This window comes from Tiliqua scincoides, chromosome 2, assembly GCF_035046505.1.
Source record: "Tiliqua scincoides isolate rTilSci1 chromosome 2, rTilSci1.hap2, whole genome shotgun sequence".
NCBI lineage: Eukaryota > Metazoa > Chordata > Lepidosauria > Squamata > Scincidae > Tiliqua > Tiliqua scincoides.
The window spans coordinates 18,607,414-18,621,330 of record NC_089822.1 but is presented as its reverse complement, the minus strand read 5'-3'; the positions used below and the strand labels follow the sequence as shown (position 1 = coordinate 18,621,330).

Genomic DNA, 13,917 nt, shown 5'->3' with positions numbered 1-13,917 from the left:
TATGCTTTATACCTTTCAAAACTGCCGTCGTTTGAGATAGAAATCTTGTCTGCCACTTAACCTCTGTTCTAAGTCTCTGATGGTGTTGCGGAGAACTTGAATTTCTTTGTTCTTCTCATCTTGAAAGTGCTGAAGCTTCTACAGGAATTCAAGCAAATATTATGTTGCCCCTTAAAATTAAGAACATAAGAACAGTCCCACTGGATCAGGCCATAGGCCCATCTAGTCCAGCTTCTTGTATCTCACAGTGGCCCACCAAGTGCCCCAGGGAGCACACCAGATAAAATTCAGACAAACAAAAAACTTGTGTTTCCATAGAACTTAATAGTCCCAGGAACTTAATAGTCCCAGTTGAGGAAGATGTAGTGTGTGTTCAGTGGTTTGTGCCTACTGAATTAGATTGAAATTGACTTATGGGATGGATCTGATTGCCAGATGCAGGGGGACGGCACCAGGACGCAGGTTGTGTCTTGTTGTCTTATGTGCTCCCTGAAGCACTTGGTGGGTCACTGTGAGATACAGGAAACTGGACTAGATGGGCCTTTGGCCTGATCCAGCAGGGCTCTTCTTATGAAACTGGTTTGACCGAGGACAAGACCCCTGATAACATCCAAAACAGTCCCTACCATCACTAGGTGGCATGACTTAAGGCAGTGGCTGGCAACGTCCTTTGGTATATGGGTCAGATGTTTGGCGATGATGGCATTACATAATTGCCAATTTCTGGGTTGTCGAGCTCTGCACTGTTTAGAGCTCAGTTTGGGAGGCGAAACCTCCCACCCAATGTGCTGCTGCATACCAAATAGTCAATGGGAGAGCCATCTACTCAGCCTTTCAGAGTTCCGGTGCCACTACCACTTCCGACAGAAATGTACCACCCATCACTCCATTGCAGGCTGGAGACAGAAGCCGTAATAGAGGTGGTATGTTTAGTAGGTACAAGAAAATACATACCCGTCTGTAAATATTTGAAGGCAGTGCACTGGGATCGGGATATGGTTTGGGTGACTTGTTCTGATTTCTTGCCAGTTTAGCACTGAACTGAAATAAAAACAATATATGTTAGTATGTTGATATTGATAAGCACAAAGGTGAGGGGTGGGGGAACCAGACAGGACACAAACATGTACAAATAATACTACTTTAAATAATCATTGAAGTCTACAGGTGTGAAAACAGCTTTACTTTGGCTGAATCATATCCTTTTGCAATTTAGAGTGAAGAAACTATAAAAAACAGAGAATTTCAATCAAGGGACAACTCACAGACTCCAACATAAATGCTCTCCAATTGGATAAATAAACATGCTTTCAGCACTACAAGGCTCAAGAAAAATATGCCTCAAGTAATTTTTCTCCCCAACCTTCTTAGGACAAGGACATAAAATCTTTAGGAAAGGAATTCTAATACCACAATCTTCGGAACATTTATATAGTCTTAAAAATAATGCCAGTGGAACTGATTTCCATGTAAGTATGCTAAGCATAATAGCCTCAGAAGTGGTTATTGATTCTCTAATGAAAAAGCAATGTTCTTTAAAAAGCAATAATACCTCTTATTCAGAATATTTTGAAATTGGGATGAATTTTTTAGAATACTTATTCAGACTCAAATTTTTTTTCATAGTGTAGCTCTTGTGGCTTCAAATAAAACTAACTCTTCCTTCCTTGTAAACAGTCTGCCTGTAACCCAATCCTGAATATTCGCTGCTGCAAGTTCTCCTCATGCTAACATTGCACAAGCTGAGAAGGGAGAGTATGCATCACATGTTAAATATCCAGGGGAGCTTTTCAATGGCACAAGAATGCTCACGCATTAGAAGGAAGCAGCAGATTATTTTAAAGAGCTCCATTCTTCTCCACACCCACTTCACTCATTTGGTCGGCCCTGCTTTGAATTTATTTGCTGAGTGAGATAGGGAATTTGTACCTAGTAGTAGGGCCTTTATGTGCGCAGGATTGCAGAATTACCACTGTTCTGAGGGTTGCCATGTCTGTCCTTGAAGGCATTCTGTTGAGCTGTAAATTGGCTGGCAAGTGGTGGAAGAAGTTTTCTTTTTGCTGTACAGTAGTTAGCACATTTTTGTATGTTTTATGTTTTTACTCTTTTTATTGACTTTATTGTTTTTGTATGGCTGTGATCCAATTTCCCCTTCATCCTCCTGTCTCATGCGTTACTGTAAAGTCTCCCTGGAAGTTCTGGATGTGGCGCATAAGTCTCTTTCAGATCAACCCATAAGAACAGCCGCACTGGATCAGGCCATAGGCCCATCTAGTCCAGCTTCCTGTATCTCACAGGAGGAATCAGGAGGTTGGACATACACATCATGGCTTGTAACCCATAATGAATTTTTCCTCCAGAAACTTGTCCAATCCCCTTTTAAAGGCGTCCAGGCCAGACACCAGCACCACATCCTGTGGCAAGGAGTTCCACAGACCAACCACATGCTGAGTAAAGAAATATTTTCTTTTGTCCTAACTCTCCCAACACTCAATTTTAGTGGATGTCCCCTGGTTCTGATGTTATGTGAGAGTGTAAAGAGCATCTCCCTATCCACTCTGTCCATCCCCTGCACAATTTTGTATGTCTCAATCATGTACCCCCTCAGGCGTCTCTTTTCTAGGCTGAAGAGCCCAAACGCTGTAGCCTTCCCTCATAAGGAAGGTGCCCCAGCCCCGTAATAATCTTAGTTGCTCTCTTTTGCACCTTTTCCATTTCTACTATGTCTTTTTTGAGATGCGGCAACCAGAACTGGACACAATAGTCCAGGTGTGGCCTTACCATAGATTTGTACAATGGCATTATAATACTAGCTGTTTTGTTCTCAATACCTTTTCTAATGATCCCAAGCATAGAATTGGCCTTCTTCACTGCCGCCGCACATTGGGTCGACACTTTCATCGACCTGTCCACCACCACCAAAGATCTCTCTCCTGATCTGTCACAGACAGCTCAGAACCTATTAGCCTATTTGTGAAGTTTTGATTTTTTGCCCCAATGTGCATGACTTTACACTTACTGACATTGAAGCGCATCTGCCATTTTGTTGCCCATTCTGCCAGTCTGGAGAGATCCTTCTGGAGCTCCTCAATCACTTTTGGTCTTCACCACTCGGAAAAGTTTGGCGTCGTCTGCAAACTTTGCCACCTCACTGCTCACCCGTCTCAAGGTCATTTATGAAGAGGTTGAAAACCTCTTCATAAATGTACAAATGCAACGTACATTTCATGCATTGTACAAATCTCCAGTTTTGTTGACATAGCTTTTTTCTGCCTATAGTTCATTTAACTATAACTGGATTTCTAGTGCATACCTCTATTTGCAATTTGATTATTTCATTCTGTTTGTCTTTTTCTTGAGCTCTCAGTTGTGTCATTAGTTCCAAAATCTCCAGATCTTTTTTCTCTATTAGTTGCTTGTGTTCTTCCTCCTTTGTTTCAACTAATAAAAAATAATAAATGTAATAGTTCATTGCATTAATCAAGGAGACTTTCTGTCCTAGTATGCCTTTATTCTGCTTACTTTTTCTGCTCATGTTACAGTATATCTTTCTTTGTTCAAGCTTGTGTTCCTCCTTCTTGCTTTCAGCTTCTCTTAAGAGCCCGTCAATCTGATTATTATATTCCTGTGAATTGGATCCAATCAAGCAAGTTTTAAAATAAGCATTACAATTTAACTATTTAATCAGAATGAGTTGTCACTAAATTCCCTCAATTCCTGTTTCCATTTTAGCTCAATTTTAAGAAAATACCATATAACTTCAAATTAACTTTGAATATCATGAAATTCAGTGAAATGCCTTGGGGCAGATAATCCATCCACAGTTCTTCATCTATAAAGGAGGAATAAAACAGGCCCACCTAAAAATCAGTTCAGCTGGTACAGTATGTGTGGCCTTAAGTTCCTATGAGAGGCCAATTCACACCACTGAACATGCATGTTGAGAATGTATGCTGAATGGATCTGTGCAAAGGTTTATTTAGCAAGCATACAACTCGCAACTGCTGCTCATTCCTTTATTGGTAGTTTTCAATAGCACTGAAAATGTGCCTGTTTGTCAGCTGAATATGTGGTGAAAGCAATGACAGGACCACTCTATCACACAAGCTCAAACATTTCCGCTCAAGTCACATTTCTCAGTCTACATGCCTGGTACTCTAGTTGTCAACAGGGCCTAATTGCTAAACATGCTTGTGATATACAATTTTTGAATGACAATTAATGAGTTTTTAAAAAAGAATTGACAATATATGAAGATGTTTTATACTGAATCAAACTAGTGCTCATCTCATCCCACTCCTTGACACTGGAAATGCTGAGGAATGAACTTAAAACCTCCTACATGCAAAGCATCTGCTCTGCCACTGAACCATGAGCCTTTGCTTCTGATTGTAAAGCATTTTCTACTCGTCCTATTTATGCTTGCTATATAGGCACACACACACACTGCTTGAAAGAATTGCTAAAATTACCATGACAATATGTATAATAGCACAAACAATGATGCAGAACATACACTGCGGGGTCATATCTTTGGCCATTACATAGATTCACAAGAATAATGTTTGTGGATCACCATCTGGCAAACCAATTAACAGACAAGATAGATAACTTTAAATGACCACTACTTTTTAAAATCAGACAGGCAGCCCACTCATGAACCTGGCAATGCTCAGGGCTCCAGCAGCACCAAAATGGTTACCACTGGATCTAATGGGCCCCAGGCTAGCACTGGGAGTCTCCATTGGGTAAGGGAGCCTTTGCTCCTTTGTGTTACCCCAGTGCCAATGGGTCTCCTTAGATCTGGGCCCGCTTCTGAGGCCTGTATCAGGCTGCCTGGGCCAGGAGGGAGGTTAGGATATGGCAGCAGAGCCTACCACCATCTTCCCCCTCCTCCTGGGCCCAATCCTCCTCTCCTCCGCCCACCCCCCAAGAAAATTTATTGTCAGCCACTGTTGAAGAACGGCCAGTCAGCTGGCCACATGGCACTGAGGGCCCAGCGCTGACTGCTGCTGGCCCAGCACCAGTGGCCCCTCCTCTCTGGGTGCCATGGATGTTCCTTATGGAATGATTGGGACACGCAGGGCTCAGCTCAGTGCCGGTACTAGGGCCAATTAGGGATTAGGTCCATAGTCTGTCTATATTCAAGTATCTTGCAATGATGCTGGAGGCCATGGTAATGATTACAGGAATAATTATTCAAAGGAGAAATTCTCAAGACAACAACCTATCTACAGAAAGCACATTGTACAGAGAATTGATCTCTCAAACAAATACAGTGTCCATGCTCCCACCTGTTCATTGGCCTTCAATGTTTGTTCCAAAGTTTGAGCAATCTTCTTTAGTTTTTCATTTTCATCTGTGTGAAGGACATATTATTACAAGTCAAACAAAACTCAACAATTTCCTAAATGTTACAGAAAAAAATTGACTGAATAATGCCACTGCAAATCTACATGAAGCATTTAAATTAAATAAATGAAAGCAGTCAAGTGGAAAAGTGTCAATTGCATTAGACAGCTTTTCGTATCTTCGTCTCCCAGGCATTCAGCATGGTGCTAGAGTCTCTGACCTGTTCAGTTGGGTCTGCCTTTCCCAACTGCAAAAAAAATTACAGATATTTTGCCACAGGCAAAATATTATTATTATTATTATTATTATTATTATTATTATTATTATTATTAACTTTATTTTTACCCCGCCTTTCTCCCTGAAGGGACTCAAGGCGGCTTACAACAGGTTAAAACAAATTAAAAACATAACTTAAAACAGATAAAAGCATATTAACACACATCATAAAAACAGCAGATAAAAAGCAGTCAAGTAAAAAGAGCATAGAGCAGCAAATCATAAAAGAATCAGGCTTGTAAAAAATATTAAAAGATGTTGAAAAGATGTTAAAAAGGCCGAGAACTCAGAAGGCTTGTTTAAACAGAAGGGTCTTCAGGCCTTGCTGAAAAGTCTCAAGAGAGGGAGCCATTCTTAAGTCAAGGGGAAGGGAATTCCATAGCGTTGGTGCCACTACTGAGAAGGCCCTATTTCTTGCCGACGCCCCAAGTACCTCCCTAGGTGGCGGCACTTGTAAAAAGGCCTTCTCTGATGACCTAAGATGACAAGCCAGATTGTAAGGAAGTAGGCAATCTCTAAGATACCCTGGCCCAGAGCAGTATAGGGCTTTAAAAGAACCTTTGTTCTGTGCTGCATCCACACAGAACAGAGATTTGCTGTTCAATCTCCTGCCAGGCACACAATACTGAGCTGTGCCTCTCTACATCTATACAAGTTTCCTTCATGCAGTTTTCGCTGGTGCAAGTTTGTACAAGTTGGCAAACTAAGGAAATGAACTTCCCACCCTGGCCAAACTAGATGTGACATGGAACATGATAAGCGTGATTAGTTTGCTTTGTTTTTATGAAAGGCATCTGGGGGAGAGAGATCAGAGCAGCAGCATTAAGGAAGAAGATTGTACATAAACCTTTCCCTATGGGTTGTTCTTTTTTTTACTTCAAAACCTTGGCAGGATTTTGGGAAGGGCAATTCTGACTGGAAAAATGACACACAGAGAAAATTTTAAAATACAGTTTTGGCATATCACCACCCTTTCCTTCTCGTGTTCAAATTCACAGGCCAATTTTAAAAATCCCATCTTAAATCCCAATCAATCCCATCTTAAAGCTAGGGCAGCTCAGTTCTCTGATCTCTTCTTCACTGCAAAAAAAAAATTCTTGACAGTCCTGTTTCAAATCCTATGTACCAGACTTCATATGAGCATCCTCCTGGCAAGAATCACAGCAATTGTCTTCCAGCAATAGTGCAGCCAGCTAAACACATTGCCATATTATTACCTCTTAGATTACACTGGCTTTCTATTGTTTGTTGGAGGCTCTTAATCATATTCTGGAGGGTAGCACATTCTTTTAAAAAAAAAGAATAGAAGAATAGTGTTAATTGTTTAAGGTGGTAATTATTATATAATTCTATCAGGACATTTAAAATTATCTTTAAGTAGTATAATTAAGAATGAGTATTGACCCAGTATAATAATTTTAAAAAGTTATGCAGGTTTCTGTATTTCTAAATTTTATATCTCAAAACTACTGTAAACATTAATTTGGAATTTTAAAATTTTTGCTGTGTCTAAGAATCAACATTATATGATTGTTTTTAACAAGTCATGGTTCACATGTGCCTGCAATTTCAAGTAGTGAACACAAGATGGACCTGTGATATCCCTTCATTTTCCAGTTTCCTTTAAAAGCTATGGTCTTCTTACATGATCAATCTGCAAAACACTACTTTCCGAAGGTCAGAGAAACAGCACAATCCACCCCTGAAAAGCATTATGGAGCCTTTCTCTTCCCATTTTCTCACTGACGCGTGGCAATGTGCTCAGCACCTCCCATGAACGTCTGCGCTCCCCTGTCCCCCAGAGATTCTAAACTACTCATGCTCTGTCTATGTCTATTTGCTCATATGAATTTCCTGTAGTTTCCATACTGCTCTAGATTGGGTCCATTGAAATAATCACTTGTGTAAATTACCAATATATTATGGTTTATCATCTCAGTTTTTTATTTTATTTATTTAAACCTTTATTAGGCATATAATTATCTCAGTAAAGAATGAAGTAAGTAATTGTTGTTTACAATCTGCCCAAGAACATGGAATGGGAAGTTGAATGGAGCATGCTTCTTCCTTCCCTGCCATTAAGAAATATCCTGTTGCAGTTTTATGGATAGGACCTGTGTCTTTTCATTTAGGGATAGCACACAGTCCATATCAGCAGTTCTATTCATACAACCTAAAATGCTTTGAGGATCCTTTGCACTTTTCTTGCATGTGCAAAGGTAAGAATCATGACCATAATTTATAGATTATCAGATTATGAGTTGAGGTATGTTAACCTCCTCTTGTGTGTAACTTCTTATGATAGAAAATGCTAACATTAAATGCAGGAATTCAGGACTACCTTGTTAAACACACACATGCACACAGATATTCACCTTTTTTTGCAGACTCTTCCTTTGACTGGCTTATTGCCAGTAACCTGTTTGCTTTTTCCAGCTGAAGTCTCAGAAGATTATTGCTTCCATGAAGCTCTGACATTTTCTGTAGGAATTTGTTACATTCTAAATGAAAACTCTTGTTCTAAGTTTTTGACCCAGTCCTTCTGTTATTTTGTTAGAGTGGTTAAGAAACATTAATTAAAATACTACAGTATTTCCTGAAAGTCCAGGGAGCTTCATGCAGGCCAAATTATTCTCACCATAAATCAGTATCAGTATGCTATCCCCTTTGTGGCTAAAGGAAGAAAAGTCTTGTGGAGGTATCTGAAAGATATCTTTTGTTCTCTTACCCTAGGCAAGTCTCTGCTGCCTAGATGGGTCTCCTCAGGTCTGTGTCAAACATTTTGCTCGTACAGATTCAAGGAGAGTAAGGGAGAGGGACAGGAACAAGATCCTGGTGCATGCCGGTGTCACTGGAATCTAACCCCTCCCTCACTCCCCTGTTTCACCTCCTGCATGGCCTCCTTCCCACCAACACTCCCCTGTTTTTTCCCCCTACCCAATTTTTCCCACTCCCTGCTCCCTGCACATGCTTCTCTGCGCTCTCCCACTGGTAGCTGGCTGCAGCAGTGGACCACCAACAATACCAACATTTGCAGTGGCAGTTCCAAAACGGACATAATTTACAACAGTGGATTCTCTGTTCCGCTGTCGTAACCCTTAGGTAGGATTTGGCTCTAGTTTACTATCAGACAAAAATTGAGGCTTGGAGAGCAAACTAGTTTGCTATCAGACAAAAATTGAGGCTTGGAGAGCATAATCCACAAAAGAGTAATCTAGAGCAGGGGTCTCCAAACCCTGGCCTGGGAGCCAGATGCGGCCCATGGCGAGCTTCTATCTGGCCCACGGTCAGCCTCTTGTCCCCTGAAAGCCTCTGGTTCACTTGGCCAAACATGACTGGAACTATGCTCTGGTTGAGTCTGGAGGGTGTTCTAAGGGCCAGGGAGGTTGAATGAATGAGCCTGTTCATTTATTCACTCATCTAAGTTCCATCCAGTGGCATTGCTAGGAAGTGCAGGGGGTGCGGGCTGCACTGGGTGACGTGCTAAAATCGCACTGTTAGGCGCTACTGCGTCGTGCCATAGCGTTCGTTTACTCACGAGTAGGCAAACATGCCTTAGTGCATCAGAAAGGGCAGGCTGAGAAGACTCCAAGGACGTCAGAATGGTCCTGATCCAATGAGTGCAGCCCCCCCAAAACACCGAGAAGGTGGTTCCCTCTCCCAGCTGCGAGTGTATTCAGCTCTATGGGAAGGGGAGCAGCCTCACGGTCACGTTTACTCGGGAGTAGGCAGACGTGCCTTGGCTGGTGGTCAGGCCAGGGAAAGGGGAATGTGAGTTCACCAGAATGGTCCTGATCCGATGGGACTGGAGCACAACAAAAGCCCCAGAAGGCAGCCTCCCCCCACTAGAAAGGACCAACAAATGGCTTGAACTGGTAAGGGGAAAGTTTTCTATTTTGCACTTGCAGTTTCCCTCACAGCCCAATCCTACCCACACTTTCCTGGGAGTAAGCCCAACTGACTTTAATGGGACTTACTTCTGAGTAGGCAGGCATAGGATTGGGCTCTCAGACTTGTAAAGCCAGGTGGGTCTTTGTATTGATGTGCTTGAAATAGAAGGACTTTAAACTGGGTACTGGGGAGGGCTGGAAATCTCAATGATTCTTGGGGGGGGGTGTTATTGCAGGCAGACTACAGAGAAAACTCACTTGGTAGAACAGGACTGGCTTCCCCTTATTTATTTCTTTCATTTTAATTTAATTATTTATAATTATTTATTTTAATTTGCTTGATGATGTCACTTCTGGTCATGACATCACTTCCAATGGGTCCTGGACAGACTGTCATTCTAAAAAGTGGGTCCAGGTGCTAAAAGTATGAGAACTGCTGCAATAAGGTGTTAGTAAGTTGACACAGGTGTGTGTGTGTGTGACCATACAAGTTTTCAAAATCACTAAAATCAGAGTCTGGAGGAATAATCCCATCATGTTATATATCAATCAGTGCGTAATTTCATGCAGAATGCAATGAAACAAACCACATTGAAAGATCTGTGTTCTATCAAAAGGTACAGCCAAAATACCAGTGGGGGGCGGGGCGATGGTACATCACCACGCCCACCATCTGGGGTGTTTCCCTGCCCACTGCATGGGGTGACACACAGGCCTCCCGCACCGGGTGACACGAATCCTAGTGACGCCACTGGTTCCAGCTCTAATTTATTTATATAAATCTTATACAGTGGTGCCTCGCAAGACGAATGCCTCGCACACCGAAAAACTCGCAAGATAAAAGCGTTTTTGCGATTTTTCTGGTGACTCGCAAGATTAATTTTTCTATGGCCATGCTTCACAAGACGAATTTTTAAAATTAAAAAGTTGAAGTTTTGTGCTTGAAATTTTTGAAATCCTCTGTACAGTATGTATGCCTTTAAAGAGCACTTAATAAACACTTTGTAAACCAAATTTGACTTTGTTCTGACTTTTTTTGCCCATAGGAACGCATTAATTAAATTTCAATGCATTCCTATGGGAAACCGCGCTTCGCAAGATGAAATTTTTGCAATACGAAACGACTTGCGGAACGAATTAATTTCGTCTTGTGAGGCACCACTGTATTTAAATTTTTTTCCGGCCCCCCAACACCTTGCCAGATATTTGATGCGGCCCTCTGGCCAAAAAGTTTGGAGACCCCTGATCTAGAGCAATGGAATGGTTTTATAGAACACAATCTACATAAGGAAATGTACTTCCAATTAAACAATTTCATATCCATTTACAACAGAAAGCCCACTAAATAGAAATATGAAAGCACTGAAGTTATCTTTACAAGCATATGACATGGCACAACCTAACCAGGTATACTCAGAAGTAAGTCCTATTTTGTTCAATGGGGCTTACTCTCAGGAAAGCATGATTAGGATTGCAGCCTCAGTCAGGCCACTGATCCATCTAGCTCAGTATTGTCTGTTCTGACTTGCAGTAGTTCTTTTAGATCAGCAGCTCAATCCTACTGGGCTTTAGTGCTGGCAGAACAAACAATCCACCAGAGCTAATTGCCTTACAGTAGTTGTAATAAGGCACTCCAGTAGTGCATGGAATAGTGTGCTGCTGTAGCACCTGCGGGAAGGCCAGAACCTTCCGCTATGTGCTGGTGGACTGACAAAGACCAGCCAATGCAGGTAAAGCAGTGGGGAGGGAGGGACAGACTGGGGGGAGGTGACAATGAGGGGTGGCAGAACAAGGTGGCAGTGAGTATGAAGGAGGGTGAATCAGATCTGGGAAGGAGGTGGGTTTGTCAGCAGCAGCAGAATTCTAGCCCCCTTCCTGGATCTGATCCCACAGTGCCGGTCTGCTTGGACCTGGACTAGTAAATTTGCTAGCACAGGTCCAAGTAGACCCCTCTGTGCTGTGGAGGCTTAAACCATTTCTGCCCAATGTTGCATATACACAACAGGGACCAAATGTGTACATCTGTGGGCCAGGCAAAAATGTGTTAACCCTGTTAGAAAGGAGACCTCTCTACCTGCAACCCTCCTGCAGGATGCATTGGTAGCCATTTTGGTAGTGCTAAATTGGCGGGGGAGGGGGTGGATAATAGGATTGGGTTGCAGGTCTTTTCTGGGTGCATTATCTGAGATCCTTTAACTGGTTACATTGAGCTCAGGCCTTATGCTTGATGACATGCTCTACCGATGGGTCCTACACCCTGATTTTTATTCCAGCAACCAACACCAGCTCAGACAAGATTTGTCTTGCAGTACTGCCAGAAAATGCTCAGGTTCAAACTCGGGGGGGGGATAAAAAGAAAGTTAAGATACTTGGCCTTTGCTGCCAAGAACAGAAGATAGAAATGCAACTCCAAAGAAGTGAATTGGCTTGACTAGGAGCTGACTCCCTTCATGATGACAATCCTGATTGCCATCTGCCACAAGGCCTACTAGTAAATCTCTGTTTTAGACTTGATGGAAGTAAGCTTCAGTATCTTTGCCTGTCTCTTTGTGCAACACAGCCACATGCACAAAGAAAGCCTAGAGGCTGCAATATTGTTTTGCACCATCTCTTTAAGAACAAGCCCAGAGAGCCCCAGGATGAAAAGGCCATCTAATGGAACTGGGACAACAGTTCAAGGTAAGTATATCCATGAGGACAAGTAGAGTGACTGCTTTAAATATTGGTGGGTGCCTTGCACCACACTGTGCCTAACTGGGCACTCAGTCACTGCCTTTTCTTTGTTTTTAATTTTAATTGACTTAAGTTTAATGCACAGGGATTTTTTTCTAGTGAGTTTTTAGCAATAAGTAGCTGAGGGCCCAATCCTATCCAACTTTCCAGTACCAGTGCACCCACAATGCAGCCCCAAGGTAAGGGAACAAATGTTCCCATATCTTGTGGAGGCCTCTGTGACTGCCTTCCCACCACAGGTTGCAGTGCAACACAGCTTTAGCACAGCTGCACCAGCATTGGAAAATTTGATAGGATTGGGCCTTCAGTTATTAGCAGAGGTCTGCTGTTCTCACATATCTAACAAATGACATAATCAAATGGAAGTAAGAAATAGAGCTGTGGCTCTGCCATGCTGGAGTAGGCATAAGGCCAAAAAAATATGCACCAGACCCCAGTGAATAGGAGGGCTTGTGCCTCTTTACTCCAGTATTGTACTGCTGAGTTTTTGGTGATGTCTGAATTCACAGGCTGATTTCTATCCTTTGCTGCTTTTAAAAAAAAGATTTTGAAAGCTGTCTTTCATTGTGATCATTCTTATTGCAACCCACAGCTGGATATGTTCTTATGGAAAAAAGGTACAGAAAATTTATAAATAAGTACCCTGGCATAGCAATTAAATGGTGAAATTGAACAGTGGAGATTTCTTCCACATTACACCGACCTTTTCTATCTGTGAGAAGTCTTCTAAAAGTTTGCCAAGGTTCACTGCACTAACTTTCTTCATGCTTGGTTAGCTGCAAAATCCCACAATTGTATATTAAAAGAAACAACAATTAGAACAATTCTCTGTTCATCAACAATGCATGAAGAAATGCTCGTGGTTGTCTCAAATTAACTTTGCAGAGTAAGAAGTTACTCAGATGAAAAAAATAGCATTGTGGGAGATATGCTCCATTATCTACAGAAATACTTTTTATGTTTACTACACATTCCTTTAAGTTACTTTTGCCATTGAAAATGATAATGAGGGATATATAAAGCAGAAGAAAAGCATTTTAATTAAATGTACATTCTGGACAATGTAAATTAGACATTTGCATTTGAAATCTGAGAATGTTCATTTTGTTCAGAAAAGTGTTTTTGCCAGCATGTGTGGAGGGGGAAAATAACTACCTTTTATAGTACTGATTTTAAAAAATGAAACATTAGCATAGGCAGGCAAAATGGTCTGCTTAAGTAACTATACATGAGAGACCTTTAAAGTCCTTTCCAGATATCAATTCACTGAATGCTGCTGTCTTTCTATCTCAGTTCTCCAGCTGTAAAATAAGATGCAGCCTACAGAGTTTTGTGGGCACAAGGTAAAAAAAATAGCATAGTTACCACATGATTATCCACAGGTGAGTTTCACCTTATTTCCTATATGAAAGGGCTTTCCTATGTAGGACAAGGGTTATAAGAAGAGCACTTGTCCTACAGAGAAAGCCCTTTCTTACTGAAAATGATGTAAATCAGTGCTTTATACTGTGGGATTGCTATATGAAATCTTACACACTTCAGAAATGTGGCTATAATTATCTATAGTCCTAAAAATAATGAAAAGTCCTGTGGAGGTTATTTATAGGAGTGTGAGCTTATGTGGTTGCAAATAAATACAGTTTTTGTGCCACAATACTTTTGTGAG

At 41.5% G+C, this 13,917-nt stretch overlaps 1 protein-coding gene across 1 annotated transcript; it reads right to left on the bottom strand.

Moving 5' to 3' along the window:
* Window positions 1–15: 15 nt before the first annotated feature.
* Window positions 16–13,017, bottom strand: CCDC152 (coiled-coil domain containing 152). Its single transcript, XM_066616901.1, has 8 exons — window positions 12,955–13,017; window positions 8,004–8,109; window positions 6,846–6,914; window positions 5,295–5,359; window positions 3,523–3,625; window positions 3,314–3,441; window positions 955–1,041; window positions 16–138 (listed from the first exon to the last, which is right to left on the bottom strand). Exons 1-8 carry the CDS (start codon window positions 13,015–13,017, stop codon window positions 16–18), a joined length of 744 nt encoding a protein of 247 aa, XP_066472998.1.
* Between the last annotated feature and the right edge of the window lie 900 nt (window positions 13,018–13,917).

What these genes read in the sequence shown, in the direction of transcription:
- CCDC152 (XM_066616901.1), bottom strand. Translation starts at nt 13,017, where the DNA reads ATGAAGAAAGTTAGTGCAGTGAACCTTGGCAAACTTTTAGAAGACTTC. An exon ending in AAGCCAGTGTAATCTAAGAG is followed by an intron (nt 5,360 to 6,845) that starts GTAATAATATGG and finishes TCCTTCACACAG; the next exon opens with ATGAAAATGAAAAACTAAAG. An exon ending in TAATCAAATTGCAAATAGAG is followed by an intron (nt 1,042 to 3,313) that starts GTATGCACTAGA and finishes TTTTTATTTCAG; the next exon opens with TTCAGTGCTAAACTGGCAAG.